The sequence below is a fragment of the Salmo salar genome, chromosome 02 (assembly GCF_965601325.2).
Source record: "Salmo salar chromosome 02, fSalSal1, whole genome shotgun sequence".
NCBI lineage: Eukaryota > Metazoa > Chordata > Actinopteri > Salmoniformes > Salmonidae > Salmo > Salmo salar.
Window position 1 is genome coordinate 979,956 of NC_138292.1, and position 22,993 is coordinate 1,002,948.

At 46.1% G+C, this 22,993-nt stretch overlaps 1 protein-coding gene across 2 annotated transcripts; it reads left to right on the forward strand.

Annotated features, from left to right (window-relative positions):
* The first annotated feature begins 453 nt into the window (after positions 1-453).
* On the forward strand, positions 454-22,068 carry rad21 (RAD21 homolog (S. pombe)). Of its 2 annotated transcripts, NM_001140262.1 has the most exon segments (14): positions 454-556; positions 1,309-1,498; positions 2,088-2,217; positions 2,836-2,935; positions 3,210-3,316; positions 4,701-4,895; positions 5,398-5,520; positions 7,825-7,950; positions 10,110-10,333; positions 11,813-11,963; positions 13,225-13,370; positions 16,665-16,847; positions 17,388-17,468; positions 20,972-22,068. In NM_001140262.1, coding segments are annotated over 13 exon segments (1,902 nt in total). In that variant the 5' UTR covers positions 454-556; positions 1,309-1,354; the 3' UTR covers positions 21,164-22,068.
* Positions 22,069-22,993: the final 925 nt, after the last annotated feature.

A 22,993-nucleotide genomic window follows, 5' to 3' on the forward strand; every position in this document is an offset into this window, starting at 1 on the left:
GGCTTGTACATAAGCATTTCACTGTAAAGTCCACACATGTTGTATTCGGCGCATGTAACAAATAAACATTTATTTCGTTTTACTTTTGCCCGTTCACGTCACGGGCCATAGACTGGTGCCCCTTGGCTAATCGAATCCGCAAATGTTAAAGTCTGGCTCAGGAGCGAAGCATCTCGTCCTTCTCTATCTTTCACACACATACATTTTAGTCAGTTATCCAGAGCGATTTACAGTAGATAGTGCATACATTTTCATACACACTTGTATTAATCAGATTGCATATTTTATTTTTGCAATAATGGAATTGAAACAATCTGTCCCGCTATCATTGGTCAACGCATATGCATGATTTCCATTTGCAGCTGTCTGTCAACAGGAACAGACTCCTCCTTGGCCATTTTGTTGGCTGTAAACATCCTGCTGATTTTAAAAGGACACTGAGCGGGAGGAAGGCTACTGGCGCCATCTTGACTCTTTTCATGAGTACAACAGGAACACAGTCGCTGGGAGGAATTGCATAATCATTGAGATTTATTTTCAAAGGGGGGTACAATCGGTATGTGAAATATATTTTACATTATAAAAAAAATCTGATTTGTGAGTTTTGTGATGAGAAATTAGCGTGCACGCCGATTCTTTCTGTACCGGGGCCCTCCTACTTGCTACCGACTAGCGCGCCTGCTAACCGCTACCGAAAAAAAATAAGTGTTTGCAGTTATTGCCCGCCCAGCACCGTCGCTAGTTACAGTGAAATGATGCATCCACGTTTATGATCAATTAGGATTATGTATCATCATGCTTCTCTTCTTGTTTTGTTTACTTTGATATATTTCCTGAAATTGTTGCTAGGATTTCAAGCTAGCTAACTAGCTGTCTTGCTAAGTAAACAGTTAACGTGAGCTAGCATGTTAGCATGCTAGCCTAGCCATGTTCAATCAAAGACCCCAAGTAGTTTATTTTTTTTTCGGACAACTTTTAACTCTCAAGTCCACCAGTACTTGAACATGAGCTACTAACTATATTAATCTCGTTTCAACCAGTACATTAATTCGCTAAGTAAGTTATTTATTAGATTGCAGGGAAGATATTTCTGATTATTGGTATCTTATCGTCCAAAAAGCCAAAAGAGTCGTGAATGAGTCTGATCTTCAATCCGAAACTACACATTTTATTTGTCTATATTAGCTACAACTACCGTCTATTTTGCATGGCGAATTTTCTACCCCCAAAAGTTAAGCTACCTAAACATTTTTGAAAAAGTTGCTATTTCACATTTTAAAGCTTTACATACTGCTTTGTCTATTCCAGGTGCTCTTACCCCCGGTTCTTCAAGAGCTAGCAACCAACCGGGGAAATGTTCTACGCCCACTTTGTCCTGTCCAAACGTGGGCCTCTGGCCAAGATCTGGCTAGCGGCCCACTGGGACAAGAAGCTGACCAAGGCTCATGTGTTTGAATGTAACCTGGAGAGCAGCGTTGAGAGCATCATCTGTCCCAAGGTAAAGGGGAAGCCTATCTAGCCGATATCATCATTCATGTCTCTGTTGAATGTCCTTACACAATGAAAGGCCCGTTGCTTAAAGGCCCAGTCTGAGAAGTCAGTCTCATCCCTCCGCCATTCATTAGACGTCCCCATTGGCTATCCTTTATTCCCGCTTTGACCAATCCAATAGTTTCAGATCTACGTGTGGAAGTAGAAGACAAGGGTCTAATGATGGAACTAGGTAGTGACCAGATTAGAACCAGGCCGATTGACTGATAATACTGCATGCATCAAGTTAACATTACCTTGGTAGTGACCACAGCTACTGGGTACAGCTACTGGGGGAAGCTTGCGGTGGACTGTTCTACAGACGATAATGATGTAATGTTACCTATGACGTCTCCTCCCTGATGTGATCCATGGGACCTGTTCAGGAGAGCACATCTTTACGCAACGTTCATTTAGAAGTCACATTTTGTTGACCAGAAATGATTGTCAGATAGAATAGGGAATCATATCGTCTCTCTTCATTCTGTTTCAACAGCGTTCAGAACGTTTCACCACACTGAATACACCCATTGTTCTGTCTCCCTCCCCCCTCCTAGGTGAAGATGGCGCTGAGGACCTCAGGTCACCTCCTGCTCGGTGTGGTGAGGATATACAACAGGAAGGCCAAGTACCTCCTGGCTGACTGTAATGAAGCCTTCATCAAGATCAAGATGGCTTTCAGACCAGGTATGTAGCTCGGCTCTTATTATGGGACTAGGAAATAAGATTAATCAACATGGCTTTCAGACCAGGTATGTAGCTCGGCTCTTATTATGGGACTAGGAAATAAGATTAATCAACATGGCTTTCAGACCAGGTATGTAGCTCGGGTCTTATGTGACTAGGAATAAGCTAAATCAACATGGCTTTCAGACCAGGTATGTAGCTCGGCTCTTATGTGACTAGGAATAAGCTAAATCAACATGGCTTTCAGACCAGGTATGTAGCTCGGCTCTTATTATGGGACTAGGAAATAAGATTAATCAACATGGCTTTCAGACCAGGTATGTAGCTCGGCTCTTATTATGGGACTAGGAAATAAGATTAATCAACATGGCTTTCAGACCAGGTATGTAGCTCGGCTCTTATTATGGGACTAGGAAATAAGATTAATCAACATGGCTTTCAAACTAGGTATGTAGCTCGGGGTCTTATGTGACTAGGAATAAGCTAAATCAACATGGCTTTCAGACCAGGTACTCGACTAGGAATAAACCTGAAGAAATCAGGAGTTTGAGCGGCTGGTGATCCTAGCCTTACTGACTGTTTGTTTGCTCACCACTCTGTCTGGCTGCTGCCCTCCAGGTGTGGTGGATCTGCCAGAGGAGAACAGAGAGGCTGCCTACAACGCCATCACCCTGCCTGAGGATTTCCATGACTTTGACCAACCCTTACCTGACCTTGAGTAAGTCATACATATAGGTGATATATATATTGTCTATGGAGGAAGTTCCCTCCCAATACAACCCTACACAGCCCTCCCAGGAAGAGGACTGTTGCTATTGTAACAGGTAACTAATGAGGTTGCAAATCAACAAACGAGTATTCTCCTAATTTTAGGAGACCCCGTCCCTTCCAACCAAATACAGATTGTACTCGGTCCATCTGACATAAGGAACAGTGATATGCAGCTATAATGAGCTGAGTTGAAAGGTTAACACTACCTGTTGTTTCCACAGTGACATAGATGTAGCCCAGCAGTTCACCCTGAACCAGAGCAGAGTGGAGGAGATCACCATGAGGGAGGAGGTGGGGAACCTCAGCCTCATGCAGGACAATGACTTTGGTACGGTGCTGTCAGTCAATATTCCTGGGTATTGTTAGACATGCTCCGGTACTTTGGCAACCAAAGAAAGTGTGTATATATATATTTATTTAACCTCCCGCCTTTGGCTTGATGTCAATCTGGTGTTTCATACATGGATAATCTGAGCAGAATTACTCATACCTCAATTAGCTGTGAAATCCCTAGTTTCAAAGCAACTTTAAAAAAAAATTGTAACTGTGCCATGCCACATTTACCCTACATTTCCCCCCACGTGGGCCAGCCCCCTAGCAATTTTAGTTCTAGCCAATGAGCTTCAGCTCCTCACATTCGTGATGTAGTACACCATTTTAGTTCTAGCCAATGAGCTTCAGCTCCTCACATTCGTGACGTAGTACTCAATTTTAGTGCACCGCTTTTGGCTCGTGCGTGCTACTTTCAGAACTACTGGCTAAAAAGTGTACAAAGTACCTGAGAATCTCTTTAACTGGGTTATGGATCGGTACTGTATATGCAGCAGCAAGTCCTGTTCATAATACACAACATTGTATTTCCCTGTAAAATAACAACTATTGGGAATGCAGATCTAAAACTAAGTCATACATTCTCATAATGCTAACTAGGTTACTATGGTTACTGAGCTGGAGACATTCTCATAATGCTAACTAGGTTACTATGGTTACTGAGCTGGAGACATTCTCATAATGCTAACTAGGTTACTATGGTTACTGAGCTGGAGACATTCTCATAATGCTAACTAGGTTACTATGGTTACTGAGCTGGAGACATTCTCATAATGCTAACTAGGTTACTATGGTTACTGAGCTGGAGACATTCTCATAATGCTAACTAGGTTACTATGGTTACTGAGCTGGAGACATTCTCATAATGCTAACTAGGTTACTATGGTTACTGAGCTGGAGACATTCTCATAATGCTAACTAGGTTACTATGGTTACTGAGCTGGAGACATTCTCATAATGCTAACTAGGTTACTATGGTTACTGAGCTGGAGACATTCTCATAATGCTAACTAGGTTACTATGGTTACTGAGCTGGAGACATTCTCGTCATTTTACATTTTTTAAATTTTACCTTTTATTTAACCAGGCAAGTCAGTTAAGAACAAATTCTTATTTTCAATGACGGCCTACCGGGGAACAGTGGGTTAACTGCCTTGTTCAGGGGGCAGAACGACAGATTTTTACCTTGTCAGCTCTGGGGATTCAATCTTGCAACCTTTCAGGTTACAAGTCCAATGCTCTAACCACTAGGCTACCTGCCGCCCCCAACTAGGTTTCTAAGCTGGACACATACATTTTACCTTACATCACATTATCCCATCTCTTTGCCATTGGCTTTCCATGTATTGTAACAACCCTCTGTGTCCCTCCCTCGCTCCCAGCTGACTTTGGCATGGATGACCGTGAGATGATGAGGGTAGAGGGAGGCTTTGAAGAGGACATCATCCATGGAGCGACAGCCTCTAATCTGCTACTGGAGGCTGAGCCTGGGCCTGCTCACCTGCCGGACAAGTCCAACCACCTAGAGTACGACGACTTTGGAGACACCATGGAGAACAACGAAGGAGGAATGCTGGGTAGGGATGGGGGGGATGCTGGGAAACCGCCATATAGTGTTGACTGTCTGTGCTCTTAGGGAGGGAGGGGAGGGGGGAAATGCTGGGTGGGGATGGGGGGGGGGGTGCTGGGAAACCGCCATAGTGTTGACTGTCTGTGCTCTTAGGGAGGGAGGGGAGGGGGGAAATGCTGGGTAGAGGGGAATGTTGGGGGGGGATGCTGGGAAACCGCCATAGTGTTGACTGTCTGTGCTCTTAGGGGGGAGGGAGGGGAATGCTGGGAAACCGACATATAGTGTTGACTGCTCTTAGTGAGGGAGGGGAATGCTGGGTAGAGGGGAATGCTGGGAAACCGCCATATAGTGTTGACTGTCTCTGTGCTTTTAAGCTGTGTGTTTTTATGTGAAGGATTAATATAGTACTATTCTAAATTCAGAGTAATGAGATGACCGCAGTCAATGTTTTATCACCCCCAAAATGGTTTGTTCCGGAGCTTGAACCGTGTTTTGTCTCGTTTGTCCAGTGGATAAACTACTGTCCCAAGAAGATGGGGGTGGTATATTTGACGACCCTCCAGCCATCACAGAGAGCGTGATTCCCCCAGACCATGGAGACGATGAGGACGACTTTGACAACCTACAGTCACGTACGTTCTTTAACCAGACCGATGTCGTCATTTAAATCTGTTTCTCTCTCTTTCTCTCTCTCTCTCTTTCTTTCTCTCTAGAGTCAGAAAGAAAGGGATAACGAATCGGTGTGTTGTCCATTAGGGCGTACCGTAGCAAATACGTTTCCCAGCAGAAAACAAACACCTGTGTTCTTATTTGACAAGTTCAGGTAGTACCTCGCTGTTTCAAAATGTTTTCTCCCTACTGAACACTACCCGGATCACAGGCTTGTGTGTGTTGTTATCGATTAACCATGACACCATTAAAACTACAGTTGAAGTGGGAAGTTTACATACACCTTAGTCAAATACATATAAACTCAGTTTTTCACAATTCCTGACATTTAATCCTAGTAAAAATTCCCTGTCTTAGGTCAGTTAGGATCACCACTTTATTTAAAAAAATGTGAAATGTCAGAATAATAGTAGAGAGAATGATTTATTTCAGCTTTTATTTCTTTCATCACATTCCCAGTGGGTCAGAAGTTTACATACACTCAATTAGTATTTGGTAGCATTGCCTTTTAAATTGTTTAATTTGGGTCAAACGTTTTGGGGAGCCTTCCACAAGCTTCCCACAATAAGTTGGGTGAATTTTGGCCCATTCCTCCTGACAGCTGGTGTAACTGAGTCAGGTTTGTAGGCCTCCTTGCTTGCACACGGTTTTTAAGTTCTGCCCACATATTTTCTATGGGATTGAGGCCAGGGCTTTGTGATGGCCACTCAAATACCTTGACTTTGTCCTTAAGCCAATTAGCCACAACTTTGGAAGTATGCTTGGGGTCATTGTCCATTTGGAAGACCCATTTGCGACCAAGCTTTAACTTCCTGACTGATGTCTTGAGATGTTTCTTCAATATATCCACATCATTTTCATTCCTCATGATGCCATCTATTTTGTGAAGTGCACCAGTCCCTCCTGCAGCAAAGCACCCCCACAACATGATCCTGCCACCCCCGTGCTTCACGGTTGGGATGGTGTTCTTCGCCTTGCAAGCCTCCCCATTTTTCCTCCAAACATAACGATGGTCATTATGGCCAAACAGTTCTATTTTTGTTTCATCAGACCAGAGGACATTTCTCCAAAAACTACGATCTTTGTCCCCATGTGCAGATGCAAACCGTAGTCTGGCTTTTTTATGGCGGTTTTGGAGCAGTGGCTTCTTCCTTGCTGAGCGGCCTTTCAGGTTATGTTGATATAGGACTCGTTTTACTGTGGATATAGATACTTTTGTACCTCTTTACTCCAACATCTTCACAAGGTCCTTTGCTGTTGTTCTGGGATTGATTTGCACTTTTCGCACCAAAGTACGTTCATCTCTAGGAGACAGAACGTGTCTCCTTCCTGAGCGGTATGACGGCTGCATGGTCCCATGGTGTTTATACTTGCATACTATAGTTTGTACAGATGAATGTGGTACCTTCAGGCGTTTGGAAATTGCCCCCAAGGATGAACCAGACTTGTGGAGGTCTACAATTTATTTTCTGATGTCTTGACTGATTTCTTTTGATTTTCCCATGATTTGTTTGAAGGTAGTTTGAAGGTAGGCCTTGAAATACATCCACAGGTACACCTCCAATTGACTCAACTGATGTCAATTAGCCTATCAGAAGCTTCCAAAGCCATGACATAATTTTCTGGAATTTTCCAAGCTGTTTAAAGGCACAGTCAACTTAGTGTATGTAAACTTCTGACCCACTGGAATTGTGATACAGTGAATTATATGTGAAATAATCTGTCTGTAAACAATTGTTGGAAAAATTACTTGTGTCATGCACAAAGTAGATGTCCTAACCAACTTGCTAAAACTATAGTTTGTTAACAAGAAGTTTGTGGAGTGGTTGAAAAACACAAGTTTTAATGACTCCAACCTAAGCGGTATGTAAACTTCTGACTTCAACAGTACATAGAAGCGTGTTATTATCGATTTAACCATGACGGCATTAAAGCTAGCTAGAACATCATTACTGGTGTCATCACTCCTACTGTATGTTTTAACCATGACGGCATTAAAGCTAGCTAGAAGATCATTACTGGTGGCATCACTCCTACTGTATGTTTTAACCATGACACCATTAAAGCTAGCTAGAACATCATTACTGGTGTCATCACTCCTACTGTATGTTTTAACCATGACGGCATTAAAGCTAGCTAGAAGATCATTACTGGTGGCATCACTCCTACTGTATGTTTTAACCATGACACCATTAAAGCTAGCTAGAATACCATTACTGGTGTCATCACTCCTACTGTATGTTTTAAGACGTGTTGTTGTCCCACAGCCGGTCCAGACAGTCCAGACTCCGGCCCGGTCGAGCCCCTGCCGGCCATGCAGGACCAGACGGAGCAGACCACTCTGGTCCACAATGAGGAGGAGGCTTTTGCCCTGGAGCCCATCGACATCACTGGTGAGCAGCTCCACTCTGTCAGAATACTGTAGAAACACAACCAAAAGCACTTCTCTTTCATTGACTGTTAAAATCTAAATCTGCTATAAATATACTGCTGTGAAAAAGTATTTGCCCCCATTTCTGATTTTCAATTTAAAAAAATTGCATATTTCTGATCCTGAATGTTATCAGATCTTCAACCAAAACCTGATTATTAGATAACGGAAACCAGAGTTTACAAATAACAAGGAAAAATTATTTATTTTATTAACAAAGTTACGCAACACCCAATTCCCCTGTGGGGGAAAAAAAGTAGTTGCCCCCTTTACACTCAATAACTGGATGTGACACCTTTATCTGCAATGACTTCCTGTAGTTGTTGATCAGTCTCTCACATCGCTGTGGAGGAATTCTGTCCCGTTTCTTCCATGCAGAACTGCTTTAACTCGGTGACATTTGTGGCTTTTCAAGCATGAACTGCTCGTTTCAAGTCCTGCCACAACATCTCAAATTGGGATTAGATCTGGACTTTGACTAGGCCGTTCCAAAACGTCAAATGTGTTGCTTCGTTCACCATTTTCATGTAGACTTGATTGTGATGTTTTGGATCATTGTCTTGCTGCATGACCCAGCTGTGCTTCAGCTCACAGACGGATGGGCCTGACGTTCTCCTGTAGAATTCTTCCATACAGAGGAGAATTCATGGTTCCTTCTAATTGAGGCAAGTCGTCCAGGTCCTGAGGCAGCAAATCGTCCCCAAACCGTCTCACTACCACCACCATGCTGGACTGTTGGTATACGTTTCTTACTGTGGAATGCAGTGTTTGGTTGAAAAATTGTTACAATTTGAAGTTTTATTGAGTGTAAGGAGGAAATTACTTTTTCACAGGGGAGTTGGGTGTTGCATAACTTTGTTAGTTAAACAAATATAAATATATATATATATATATTTTTTTTTTTTCTAAACTCTGGTTCCCTTTATCTAATATTAGGTTTTGGTTGAAAATCTGATAACATTTCAGTGTTAAAAATATGCAAAAAATATACTTCTTCACAGCAAAGGAGTGTTGGGTACTTTTTAATCTGTAGTACTGTAAAAACACAATGACAAGCACTTCAGTTGTCTCAGCTTGTCTGGAACTAAGAGAATAACTCGAGTTTCCTCCGTAATGAAATGCTGACACACAGCTGATTGACACCACAGGGACTTGAGATTTTGAAGAATCGCTTTTTCTTTGAATGACTCCAGTCTGCATACGATACCGGGAAATATGCACCCTGCTGGCGAAGAGTCACCTGGTTTATTCTGCTAACGTTTCAGCTATCAAACTTCTCCGTCTGTGGTGAAAGAAACCAAATGTGAAAGAAATAGTGATTTTACTGGGAGAATGACATCCACACTTCTGTCTAGTGGAGAAGGACATCCACACTTCTGTCTAGTGAAGGAGAATGACATCCACACTTCTGTCTAGTGGAGAAGGACATCCACACTTCTGTCTAGTGAAGGAGAATGACATCCACACTTCTGTCTAGTGAGCGAGAATGACATCCACACTTCTGTCTAGTGAGCGAGAATGACATCCACACTTCTGTCTAGTGAAGGAGAATGACATCCACACTTCTGTCTAGTGAAGGAGAATGACATCCACACTTCTGTCTAGTGAAGGAGAATGACATCCACACTTCTGTCTAGTGTCTGAGAGTGACAGCCACACTTCTGTCTAGTGTCTGAGAGTGACAGCCACACTTCTGTCTAGTGTCTGAGAGTGACAGCCACACTTCTGTCTAGTGTCTGAGAGTGACAGCCACACTTCTGTCTAGTGTCTGAGAGTGACAGCCACACTTCTGTCTAGTGAAGGAGAGTGACATCCACACTCCTGTCTAGTGAAGGAGAATGACATCCACACTTCTGTCTAGTGAAGGAGAGTGACATCCACACTCCTGTCTAGTGAAGGAGAATGACATCCACACTTCTGTCTAGTGAAGGAGAGTGACATCCACACTCCTGTCTAGTGAAGGAGAGTGACATCCACACTCCTGTCTAGTGAAGGAGAGTGACATCCACACTCCTGTCTAGTGAAGGAGAGTGACATCCACACTCCTGTCTAGTGAAGGAGAGTGACATCCACACTCCTGTCTAGTGAAGGAGAGTGACATCCACACTTCTGTCTGTCTAGTGAAAGAGACCAAGGCGAAGAGGAAGAGGAAGCTGATTGTCGACAACCTGAAAGAGCTGGACAGTAAGTCGATCCGCGCCCAGCTCAGCGACTACTCTGACATCGTGACCACGTTGGACCTGGCCCCTCCCACCAAGAAGCTGATGATGTGGAAAGAGACGGGAGGAGTGGAGAAACTCTTCTCTCTCCCAGCACAGCCGCTCTGGAACAGCAAACTGTTGAAGGTAAGAGACAGGAGGAGGTCAACACACAGATGTGAACACACACAGAACAATGGCCTTTTGGAGATGCAGTTACTGATTAAGATGCATGAAACCATTCACCTTTCAGCTGTATCTCACTAGGTATAGATGAGACTAGACTTCTGAATAAGGTTTACTCTTTAGTAAAATGAGCGGCAGGTAGCCTAGTGGTTAGAGGGGGGAGGCAGGTAGCCTAGTGGTTAGAGGGGGAGGCAGGTAGCCTAGTGGTTAGAGGGGGGAGGCAGGTAGCCTAGTGGTTAGAGGGGGAGGCAGGTAGCCTAGTGGTTAGAGGGAGGAGGCAGGTAGCCTAGTGGTTAGAGAGGGGAGGCAGGTAGCCTAGTGGTTAGAGGGGGGGGAGGCAGGTAGCCTAGTGGTTAGAGGGGGAGGCAGGTAGCCTAGTGGTTAGAGGGGGGGGAGGCAGGTAACCTAGTGGTTAGAGGGGGGAGGCAGGTAGCCTAGTGGTTAGAGGGGGAGGCAGGTAGCCTAGTGGTTAGAGGGAGGAGGCAGGTAGCCTAGTGGTTAGAGGGGGGGGAGGCAGGTAGCCTAGTGGTTAGAGGGGGGGGAGGCAGGTAGCCTAGTGGTTAGAGGGGGGAGGCAGGTAGCCTAGTGGTTAGAGGGGGGGAGGCAGGTAGCCTAGTGGTTAGAGAGGGGGGAGGCAGGTAGCCTAGTGGTTAGAGAGGGGGGAGGCAGGTAGCCTAGTGGTTAGAGAGGGGGGAGGCGGGTAGCCTAGTGGTTAGAGAGGGGAGGCAGGTAGCCTAGTGGTTAGAGAGGGGAGGCGGGTAGCCTAGTGGTTAGAGAGGGGAGGCGGGTAGCCTAGTGGTTAGAGGGGGGGAGGCGGGTAGCCTAGTGGTTAGAGGGGGGAGGCGGGTAGCCTAGTGGTTAGAGGGGGGAGGCGGGTAGCCTAGTGGTTAGAGGGGGGAGGCAGGTAGCCTAGTGGTTAGAGGGGGGAGGCAGGTAGCCTAGTGGTTAGAGAGGGGGGAGGCAGGTAGCCTAGTGGTTAGAGAGGGGGAGGCAGGTAACCTAGTGGTTAGAGGGGGGAAGGCAGGTAGCCTAGTGGTTAGAGAGGGGGGAGGCAGGTAGCCTAGTGGTTAGAGGGGGGGGGGAGGCGGGTAGCCTAGTGGTTAGAGGGGGGAGGCAGGTAGCCTAGTGGTTAGAGGGGGGAGGCAGGTAGCCTAGCGGTCAGAGTGTTGGACTAGTAACCGAAAGGTTGCTGGATCGAATCCCCCGAGCTGACAAGGTAAAAATCTGTCGTTCTGCCCCTGAACAAGGCCACTGTTAACCCACTGTTCCCCGGTAGGCCGTCATTATAAATAACAATTTGTTCTTAACTGACTTGCCTCGTTGTTAAATAAAGGTAAAATAACTAAAAACTAGAATAGTCTGGAGGAGGTGTCATTAACTGTCCCTCTGGGACGACTGAAGTCCAGTGGGTTTTAACTGAAATATGTCCTGTGTTGTCAGATGTTCACGCGCTGCCTGACTCCCCTGGTGCCGGATGAGATGAGGAAGAGGAGGAAGGGAGGAGAGGCTGACAGTCTGGATGAGTTCCTCAAGGACCTGGAGAACCCCGAGGTGCCCAGAGAGGAGGCTCTGTCAGGCAGGGACGTTATCGGTAAGTTACCTTCAGCCTTTCACCCCTCATATACTAACCCTGGAGAAGGCTGTCTCACCCCTCATATACTAACCCTGGACAAGGCTGTCTCACCCCTCATATACTAACCCTGGAGAAGGCTGTCTCACCCCTCATATACTAACCCTGGAGAAGGCTGTCTCACCCCTCATATACTAACCCTGGAGAAGGCTGTCTCACCCCTCATATACTAACCCTGGAGAAGGCTGTCTCCCTGTCTCACCCCTCATATACTAACCCTGGAGAAGGCTGTCTCACCCCTCATATACTAACCCTGGAGAAGGCTGTCTCACCCCTCATATACTAACCCTGGAGAAGGCTGTCTCCCTGTCTCACCCCTCATATACTAACCCTGGAGAAGGCTGTCTCCTGTCTCACCCCTCATATACTAACCCTGGAGAAGGCTGTCTCACCCCTCATATACTAACCCTGGAGAAGGCTTGTCTCACCCCTCATATACTAACCCTGGAGAAGGCTGTCTCACCCCTCATATACTAACCCTGGAGAAGGCTTTCTCCATGTCTCACCCCTCATATACTAACCCTGGAGAAGGCTGTCTCACCCCTCATATACTAACCCTGGAGAAGGCTGTCTCACCCCTCATATACTAACCCTGGAGAAGGCTGTCTCACCCCTCATATACTAACCCTGGAGAAGGATGTCTCCCTGTCTCACCCCTCATATACTAACCCTGGAGAAGGCTGTCTCACCCCTCATATACTAACCCTGGAGAAGGCTGTCTCACCCCTCATATACTAACCCTGGAGAAGGATGTCTCCCTGTCTCACCCCTCATATACTAACCCTGGAGAAGGCTTTCTCCCTGTCTCACCCCTCATATACTAACCCTGGACAAGGCTGTCTCACCCCTCATATACTAACCCTGGACAAGGCTTTCTCCTGTCTCACCCCTCATATACTAACCCTGGAGAAGGCTGTCTCACCCCTCATATACTAACCCTGGAGAAGGCTGTCTCACCCCTCATATACTAACCCTGGAGAAGGCTGTCTCACCCCTCATATACTAACCCTGGAGAAGGCTGTCTCACCCCTCATATACTAACCCTGGAGAAGGCTGTCTCACCCCTCATATACTAACCCTGGACAAGGCTGTCTCTGTTTCTCTCCTCAGACCAGACCATCATGGACATCTGGTTGTTCCTCTGTCATTATCAACCCTCTCTCTCTCTCTCTCTCTCTCTCTCTCTCTCTCTCTCTCTCTCTCTCTCTCTCTCCCTCCTCAGACCAGACCATCATGGAGGAACCCAGTATGCTGCAGGCCTCAGCCATGGAGGGTAGTAGGACCACCCTGGATGAGTCTGTCATGCCACCACCATCCACCCCACACGGACTCAAACACAAGGCCCACGACAAGGAGGCTGGCCTGCCTGTGAGTACTGCTGCTTTCATTCAGGAGACTGGGATATCAGCCTTTCCCCCCCCCCACTGCTGTTACAGTTGATTGGGATATCAGCCTTTTTCCCCCCCCCCCACTGCTGTTACAGTTGATTGGGATATCAGCCTTTTTCCCCCCCACTGCTGTTACAGTTGATTGGGATATCAGCCTTTTTCCCCCCCACTGCTGTTACAGTTGATTGGGATATCAGCCTTTTCCCCCACTGCTGTTACAGTTGATTGGGATATCAGCCTTTCCCCCCCCCCCCCCCCCCACTGCTGTTACAGTTGATTGGGATATCAGCCTTTTTCCCCCCCACTGCTGTTACAGTTGATTGGGATATCAGCCTTTTTCCCCCCCACTGCTGTTACAGTTGGTTGGGATATCAGCCTTTTCCCCCACTGCTGTTACAGTTGATTGGGATATCAGCCTTTCCCCCCCCCCCCCCCCCCACTGCTGTTACAGTTGATTGGGATATCAGCCTTTTCCCCCCCCCACTGCTGTTACAGTTGATTGGGATATCAGCCTTTCCCCCCCCACTGCTGTTACAGTTGATTGGGATATCAGCCTTTCCCCCCCCCACTGCTGTTACAGTTGATTGGGATATCAGCCTTCCCCCCCCCCCCACTGCTGTTACAGTTGATTGGGATATCAGCCTTTCCCCCCCCCCACTGCTGTTACAGTTGATTGGGATATCAGCCTCTTTCCCCCCCACTGCTGTTACAGTTGATTGGGATATCAGCCTCTTTCCCCCCCACTGCTGTTACAGTTGATTGGGATATCAGCCTTTCCCCCCCCCCCACTGCTGTTACAGTTGATTGGGATATCAGGCTCTTTCCCCCCCCACTGCTGTTACAGTTGATTGGGATATCAGCCTCTTCCCCCCCCACTGCTGTTACAGTTGATTGGGATATCAGCCTCTTTCCCCCCCCACTGCTGTTACAGTTGATTGGGATATCAGCCTTTCCCCCCCCCCCACTGCTGTTACAGTTGATTGGGATATCAGCCTCTTTCCCCCCCACTGCTGTTACAGTTGATTGGGATATCAGCCTCTTTCCCCCCCCCCACTGCTGTTACAGTTGATTGGGATATCAGCCTTTCCCCCCCCCCCACTGCTGTTACAGTTGATTGGGATATCAGCCTCTTTCCCCCCCACTGCTGTTACAGTTGATTGGGATATCAGCCCTTTTCCCCCCACTGCTGTTACAGTTGATTGGGATATCAGCCTTTTCCCCCCCACTGCTGTTACAGTTGATTGGGATATCAGCCTCTTTCCCCCCCACTGCTGTTACAGTTGATTGGGATATCAGCCCTTTTTCCCCCCCACTGCTGTTACAGTTGATTGGGATATCAGCCTTTTCCCCCCCCCACTGCTGTTACAGTTGATTGGGATATCAGCCTCTTTCCCCCCACTGCTGTTACAGTTGATTGGGATATCAGCCTTTTCCCCCCACTGCTGTTACAGTTGATTGGGATATCAGCCTTTTCCCCCACTGCTGTTACAGTTGATTGGGATATCAGCCCTTCCCCCCCCCCCCCACTGCTGTTACAGTTGATTAGGATATCAGCCTTTTCCCCCCCCCCCCCCACTGCTGTTACAGTTGATTGGGATATCAGCCTCTTTCCCCCCCACTGCTGTTACAGTTGATTGGGATATCAGCCTCTTTCCCCCCCACTGCTGTTACAGTTGATTGGGATATCAGCCTTTCCCCCCCCAGTGCTGTTACAGTTGATTGGGATATCAGCCTTTTCCCCCCCCACTGCTGTTACAGTTGATTGGGATATCAGCCTTTTTCCCCCCCCCCACTGCTGTTACAGTTGATTGGGATATCAGCCTTTTTCCCCCCCCCCACTGCTGTTACAGTTGATTGGGATATCAGCCTCTTTTCCCCCCCCACTGCTGTTACAGTTGATTGGGATATCAGCCTTTTCCCCCCCACTGCTGTTACAGTTGATTGGGATATCAGCCTCTTTCCCCCCCCACTGCTGTTACAGTTGATTGGGATATCAGCCTTTTCCCCCCCACTGCTGTTACAGTTGATTGGGATATCAGCCTTTCCCCCCCCCCCCACTGCTGTTACAGTTGATTGGGATATCAGCCTTTCCCCCCCCCCCCCCCCCACTGCTGTTACAGTTGATTAGGATATCAGCCTTTCCCCCCCCCCCCACTGCTGTTACAGTTGATTGGGATATCAGCCTCTTTCCCCCCCACTGCTGTTACAGTTGATTGGGATATCAGCCTTTTCCCCCCCACTGCTGTTACAGTTGATTGGGATATCAGCCTTTCCCCCCCCCCCCACTGCTGTTACAGTTGATTGGGATATCAGCCTTTCCCCCCCCCCCCCCCCCACTGCTGTTACAGTTGATTAGGGATATCGAGCCTTTCCCCCCCCCCCCCCCACTGCTGTTACAGTTGATTGGGATATCAGCCTCTTTCCCCCCCACTGCTGTTACAGTTGATTGGGATATCAGCCTTTTTCCCCCCCACTGCTGTTACAGTTGATTGGGATATCAGCCTCTTTCCCCCCCACTGCTGTTACAGTTGATTGGGATATCAGCCTTTCCCCCCCCCAGTGCTGTTACAGTTGATTGGGATATCAGCCTTTCCCCCCCACTGCTGTTACAGTTGATTTGGATATCAGCCTTTTTCCCCCCCACTGCTGTTACAGTTGATTGGGATATCAGCCTTTTTCCCCCCCACTGCTGTTACAGTTGATTGGGATATCAGCCTCTTTCCCCCCCACTGCTGTTACAGTTGATTGGGATATCAGCCTTTTCCCCCAGTGCTGTTACAGTTGATTGGGATATCAGCCTTTCCCCCCCCCCCCCCCCCCCCACTGCTGTTACAGTTGATTGGGATATCAGCCTCTTTCCCCCCCACTGCTGTTACAGTTGATTGGGATATCAGCCTCTTTCCCCCCCACTGCTGTTCCAGTTGATTTTCCGCGTGTGAGGAATATAGCACATTAGAAGTCTTAATCACAACAAGCTGTAAAAACACCATTAAACTGGACATGGAACAACCAGCCAGCAATGGAATCAGTCATGTTTTGTCCATCTCCTGTGACTAGTTGTCTTACCTACTGTAGACGGATGCACCTGGTTTTATGTCTCTGGATCAGAGAATCTGCTACATTTACTAACATGTTAAACGACGTGTGTAAACCCCCCCCCCCCCCAATAATAACAGCAAGGTGTATATAAATGTATTCAACAACCAGTAATGAAATGGTTGATGGTTTTGTCTACCTCTGACTTGTTCTGGTATGTTTTCCTGTCCATTTTTAGATGGGAGCCCAGGAGCCTCAGGCTGATCAGTCAGTCCTCTCGTTAGCTCAGGCTGATCACTCAGTCCTCTCCATGGCCCAGGTAGACCTGCCCCCAGAGGAGAGCCTCAATCTCACACAGCTGGTGCCTGAACTGGACCTGCTGGACAAGGAGAAGAAGGACAAGGATGACAGTGATGAGGAGGTGAGTGGTGGAGCGGGAGGAGTATAGACTGGGGGAAGGGGGTAGAGGCTGGGGGAGGAGGGAGTGTAGAGGCTGGGGGAGGGTAGAGGGGGTAGAGGCTGGGGGGGAGGAGGGAGGGTAGAGGCTGGGGGAGAGGAGGGGGGTAGAGGCTGGGGGAAGGGGGTAGAGGTTGGGGGAGGGTAGAGGTTGGGGGAGGGGAGGGAGGGTAGAGGCTGGGGGAGAGGAGGGAGGGTAGAGGCTGGGGGAGAGGAGGGAGGGTAGAGGCTGGGGGAGGAGGGAGAGTAGAGACTGGGGGAGGGTAGAGGGGGTAGAGGCTGGGGGGGAGGAGGGAGGGTAGAGGCTGGGGGAGAGGAGGGGGGGTAGAGGTTGGGGGAGGGGAGGGAGGGTAGAGGCTGGGGGAGAGGAGGGAGGGTAGAGGCTGGGGGAGAGGAGGGAGGGTAGAGGCTGGGGGAGGGAGGGTAGAGGCTGGGGGAGAGGAGGGAGGGTAGAGGCTGGGGGACCTTGGGGTCCTGTGTGTTTTCAGAGTATTTCTGTGTGCAGGAGGAGGAGGGGGATCCAACCCAGGACCAGGAGGAGAAGAGATGGAACAAGAGGACTCAGCAGATGCTGCATGGCCTTCAGGTAAACAAACATGGTGTTGTTCACTTGTTCAGGTAAACAAACATGGTGTTGTTCAGGTAAACAAACATGGTGTTGTTCACTTGTTCAGGTAAACAAACATGGTGTTATTCACTTGTTCAGGTAAACAAACATGGTGTTATTCACTTGTTCAGGTAAACAAACATGGTGTTATTCACTTGTTCAGGTAAACAAACATGGTGTTATTCACTTGTTCAGGTAAACAAACATGGTGTTATTCACTTGTTCAGGTAAACAAACATGGTGTTATTCACTTGTTCAGGTAAACAAACATGGTGTTGTTCACTTGTTCAGGTAAACAAACATGGTGTTGTTCACTTGTTCAGGTAAACAAACATGGTGTTGTTCACTTGTTCAGGTAAACAAACATGGTGTTGTTCAGGTAAACAAACATGGTGTTGTTCAGGTAAACAAACATGGTGTTGTTCACTTGTTCAGGTAAACAAACATGGTGTTATTCACTTGTTCAGGTAAACAAACATGGTGTTGTTCACTTGTTCAGGTAAACAAACATGGTGTTGTTCACTTGTTCAGGTAAACAAACATGGTGTTATTCACTTGTTCAGGTAAACAAACATGGTGTTATTCACTTGTTCAGGTAAACAAACATGGTGTTGTTCACTTGTTCAGGTAAACAAACATGGTGTTGTTCAGGTAAACAAACATGGTGTTGTTCAGGTAAACAAACATGGTGTTGTTCAGGTAAACAAACATGGTGTTGTTCAGGTAAACAAACATGGTGTTGTTCAGGTAAACAAACATGGTGTTGTTCAGGTAAACAAACATGGTGTTGTTCAGGTAAACAAACATGGTGTTGTTCAGGTAAACAAACATGGTGTTGTTCAGGTAAACAAACATGGTGTTGTTCAGGTAAACAAACATGGTGTTGTTCAGGTAAACAAACATGGTGTTGTTCAGGTAAACAAACATGGTGTTGTTCAGGTAAACAAACATGGTGTTGTTCAGGTAAACAAACATGGTGTTGTTCAGGTAAACAAACATGGTGTTGTTCAGGTAAACAAACATGGTGTTGTTCAGGTAAACAAACATGGTGTTGTTCAGGTAAACAAACATGGTGTTGTTCAGGTAAACAAACATGGTGTTGTTCAGGTAAACAAACATGGTGTTGTTCAGGTAAACAAACATGGTGTTGTTCAGGTAAACAAACATGGTGTTGTTCAGGTAAACAAACATGGTGTTGTTCAGGTAAACAAACATGGTGTTGTTCAGGTAAACAAACATGGTGTTGTTCAGGTAAACAAACATGGTGTTGTTCAGGTAAACAAACATGGTGTTGTTCAGGTAAACAAACATGGTGTTATTCACTTGTTCAGGTAAACAAACATGGTGTTATTCACTTGTTCAGGTAAACAAACATGGTGTTGTTCAGGTAAACAAACATGGTGTTGTTCAGGTAAACAAACATGGTGTTGTTCACTTGTTCAGGTAAACAAACATGGTGTTGTTCAGGTAAACAAACATGGTGTTGTTCAGGTAAACAAACATGGTGTTGTTCACTTGTTCAGGTAAACAAACATGGTGTTGTTCAGGTAAACAAACATGGTGTTATTCACTTGTTCAGGTAAACAAACATGGTGTTATTCACTTGTTCAGGTAAACAAACATGGTGTTATTCACTTGTTCAGGTAAACAAACATGGTGTTGTTCAGGTAAACAAACATGGTGTTGTTCAGGTAAACAAACATGGTGTTATTCAGGTAAACAAACATGGTGTTATTCACTTGTTCAGGTAAACAAACATGGTGTTATTCACTTGTTCAGGTAAACAAACATGGTGTTGTTCAGGTAAACAAACATGGTGTTATTCACTTGTTCAGGTAAACAAACATGGTGTTGTTCAGGTAAACAAACATGGTGTTGTTCAGGTAAACAAACATGGTGTTGTTCAGGTAAACAAACATGGTGTTGTTCAGGTAAACAAACATGGTGTTGTTCAGGTAAACAAACATCTTGTTGTTCACTTGTTCAGGTAAACAAACATGGTGTTGTTCAGGTAAACAAACATGGTGTTGTTCAGGTAAACAAACATGGTGTTGTTCACTTGTTCAGGTAAACAAACATGGTGTTGTTCAGGTAAACAAACATGGTGTTGTTCAGGTAAACAAACATGGTGTTGTTCACTTGTTCAGGTAAACAAACATGGTGTTGTTCAGGTAAACAAACATGGTGTTATTCACTTGTTCAGGTAAACAAACATGGTGTTATTCACTTGTTCAGGTAAACAAACATGGTGTTATTCACTTGTTCAGGTAAACAAACATGGTGTTATTCACTTGTTCAGGTAAACAAACATGGTGTTGTTCAGGTAAACAAACATGGTGTTATTCAGGTAAACAAACATGGTGTTATTCACTTGTTCAGGTAAACAAACATGGTGTTGTTCAGGTAAACAAACATGGTGTTATTCACTTGTTCAGGTAAACAAACATGGTGTTGTTCAGGTAAACAAACATGGTGTTGTTCAGGTAAACAAACATGGTGTTGTTCAGGTAAACAAACATGGTGTTGTTCAGGTAAACAAACATGGTGTTGTTCAGGTAAACAAACATCTTGTTGTTCACTTGTTCAGGTAAACAAACATGGTGTTGTTCAGGTAAACAAACATGGTGTTGTTCAGGTAAACAAACATGGTGTTGTTCACTTGTTCAGGTAAACAAACATGGTGTTATTCACTTCTTTAGGTAGGTAAACAAACTATGCTAATGTTCTGTTTGAAATTAGAGGTACATAATATCACATTTCCAGGTGCTGGAAAACGGGTCCGTATTCTGATAATGGCTTTTCATGCTCATCTGGTTGTCTGGAGGCGACTGACCCCTGCACTTCATCATCTCTAGCGACGCCTCATGTCTCCTGAGTCGATCTCTGTACTAGTCGGACGACCCCCTGTCTCCTGGGTCGGTCTGTGTTCTAGTCGGACGACCCCCTGGGTCGGTCTGTGTTCTAGTCGGACGACCCCCTGGGTCGGTCTGTGTTCTAGTCGGACGACCCCCTGTCCCCTGGGTCGGTCTGTGTTCTAGTTGGACGACCCCCTGTCCTGGTCTCGTCGGACGCCCCCGGGTCGGTCTGTGTTCTAGTCGGACGACCCCCCTGGGTCGGTCTGTGTTCTAGTCGGACGACCCCCGGGTCGTCTGTGTTCTAGTCGGACGACCCCCTGGGTCGGTCTGTGTTCTAGTCGGACGACCCCCTGTCCCCCTGGGTCGGTCTGAGTTCTAGTCGGACGACCCCCTGTCTCCTGGGTCGGTCTGTGTTCTAGTCGGACGACCCCCTGGGTCGGTCTGTGTTCTAGTCGGACGACCCCCTGTCCCCTGGGTCGGTCTGTGTTCTAGTCGGACGACCCCCTGTCCCCCTGGGTCGGTCTGTGTTCTAGTCGGACGACCCCCTGTCCCCTGGGGTCGGTCTATCTAGTTAGACAGACCATTGATCAGTAAGGTGCCTGTCTCTCTGTCCTCTCCCCTCTACAGCGAGTCATGGCCAAGACGGGAGCCGAGCAGGTCAGCTTGTTGGAGCTGTGCCGAGACAACAACAAGAAGCAGGCAGCCGCCAAGTTCTACAGTTTCCTGGTTCTGAAGAAACAGCAGGCTATTGAGCTCTACCAGACCGAGCCTTACAGTGACATCATCGCTACAGCCGGACCAAGATTCCACCTTGTTTAGACACTGCCTGAGGTCCGAATGGCACTGGCTCCTACACAGCGCCCTACTTTTCACCAGAGACTTATGGCACCTTTAGGGTTCTGGTCAAAAGTAGTGCACTACATAGGGAATATGGTGCCATTTGGAAATGGCTTTATCACTATTTTTATGTTTTGAGTTTTTTTTTTTGTGGCCATTTTGGGGTGGGGGGGGGGGGGGTCCTGAATGCTAACTTTTAAAAGGATTGTACTGCATCTCCACCAACTTAATCATGCAGTATTGTTGTTTTTAAGTGAGAAATGCATTTATTCAGTATATTTATGTTTCCTATCAAGTTCCTTTTTTATTTTGTAAAGCTTTCCGACCACATTTTAGTTTTTTCGGGGGGGGGGGGTTTATTTGTAACAATACATTTCCCACTGATCTGTAATGGTCAAATTCATCAAAAGATAACGCTTCACAAATTTTTGTCTCCAATCAAGAATTCTCCCCCAAAACATTTTTAAGAAGAACATTTTGACGTTCATGTTACTACATACATGCTGTTTGCAGGTACTGTTATATCATGAGAGAAATTGAATAAGTGCTCTTCACCTCAAGTTCTTCCTCATTGCACTTGACATTAAAATCCTGGTTTTCATGAAAACCATTTTGTTTTCTAGATTGTTATTTCTGTTGATAAATTGGCTATATTACAACTAGCATTGAATTGTATTGTTTAGGTGTATAATAATGCCCGTTTTTATTCTCGTTGCGTCACGTTTTTATTTTGTACCTCCACAGCTATTTTTTTTGTTGTTGCATAAAGTAACTAGACGCTTGTACATGTTTCAATGAAAGTTGATGATCCCATGTTTTTAGTCTATGGTTAAAACTAGCTGTTGTGATACTTGTGTAAAGAATTTGAAATAAAAGTGTTTTAATGACTTGGTTATACACTCTGAGCCATTCAGTCTGACTTTGCCAGCTGACTGTCCAAAAATGGCTTGAAATTATTTAATCTTTTAGAGAAATGTGGACTTAAAATAATTGACTTGACAACAAGTTGTGGCTAACTTAAAGGGATACTTAAATATTTTGGCAATGAAGCCTTTTTACCTACTTCTCCAGAGTCCAATGAATTTGTGGATATCATTTTTTATGTCTGTGCAGTTTGAAATCAAATTTTATTTGTCACGTGCGCCGAATACAACAGTGAAATGCTTACAGGTGCTAACCAACAGTGAAATTTTTAAGTAAAAAAAAATATAGAAAAAAGGAAGTTGCTAACAAACATTAGCGCATTGAATGGAAGTCTATGGGAACAGCTAGCATGCTTCCTTCATACTGGATACAGTCTAAGACATAAAAATGGTGTCCCCGAGTTAATCTGACTGGGGAAGTAAATAAAGGGCTTCATTGCCAAAATCTCGAGGTATCCCTTTAATAATCCTGCTTTCTAGAATACAACACCAGTTAACACTCGTGAGGTAATTGTTGTAGCGTAGAATGATGGCGAAGTGGGCTCTGTTAAAATCAGTCGTGTGAATATACTGCATTCACTAAATACAGCTAAAGCACAGTTCATCTTTACCTAAAGTGCATCAGACCTTCCTCAAGTAGGAGGTGAAGGCCCCGGGAGTGTGGTGCCACAAAAATAACCTCTCACTCAACGTCAACAAAATGTGATCGTGGACTTCAGAAAACAGCTATGCCACATCGACGGGTCCGCAGTGGAGAAGGTGGAAAGCTTCAAGTTCCTCGGCGTACAGATCACTGACAAATGGTCCTCTCCCGAGTGGCGCAGCGGTCTTAGGCACTGCATCTCATTGAAAGAGGCGTCACTACAGACCCTGGTTCGATTCCAGGCTG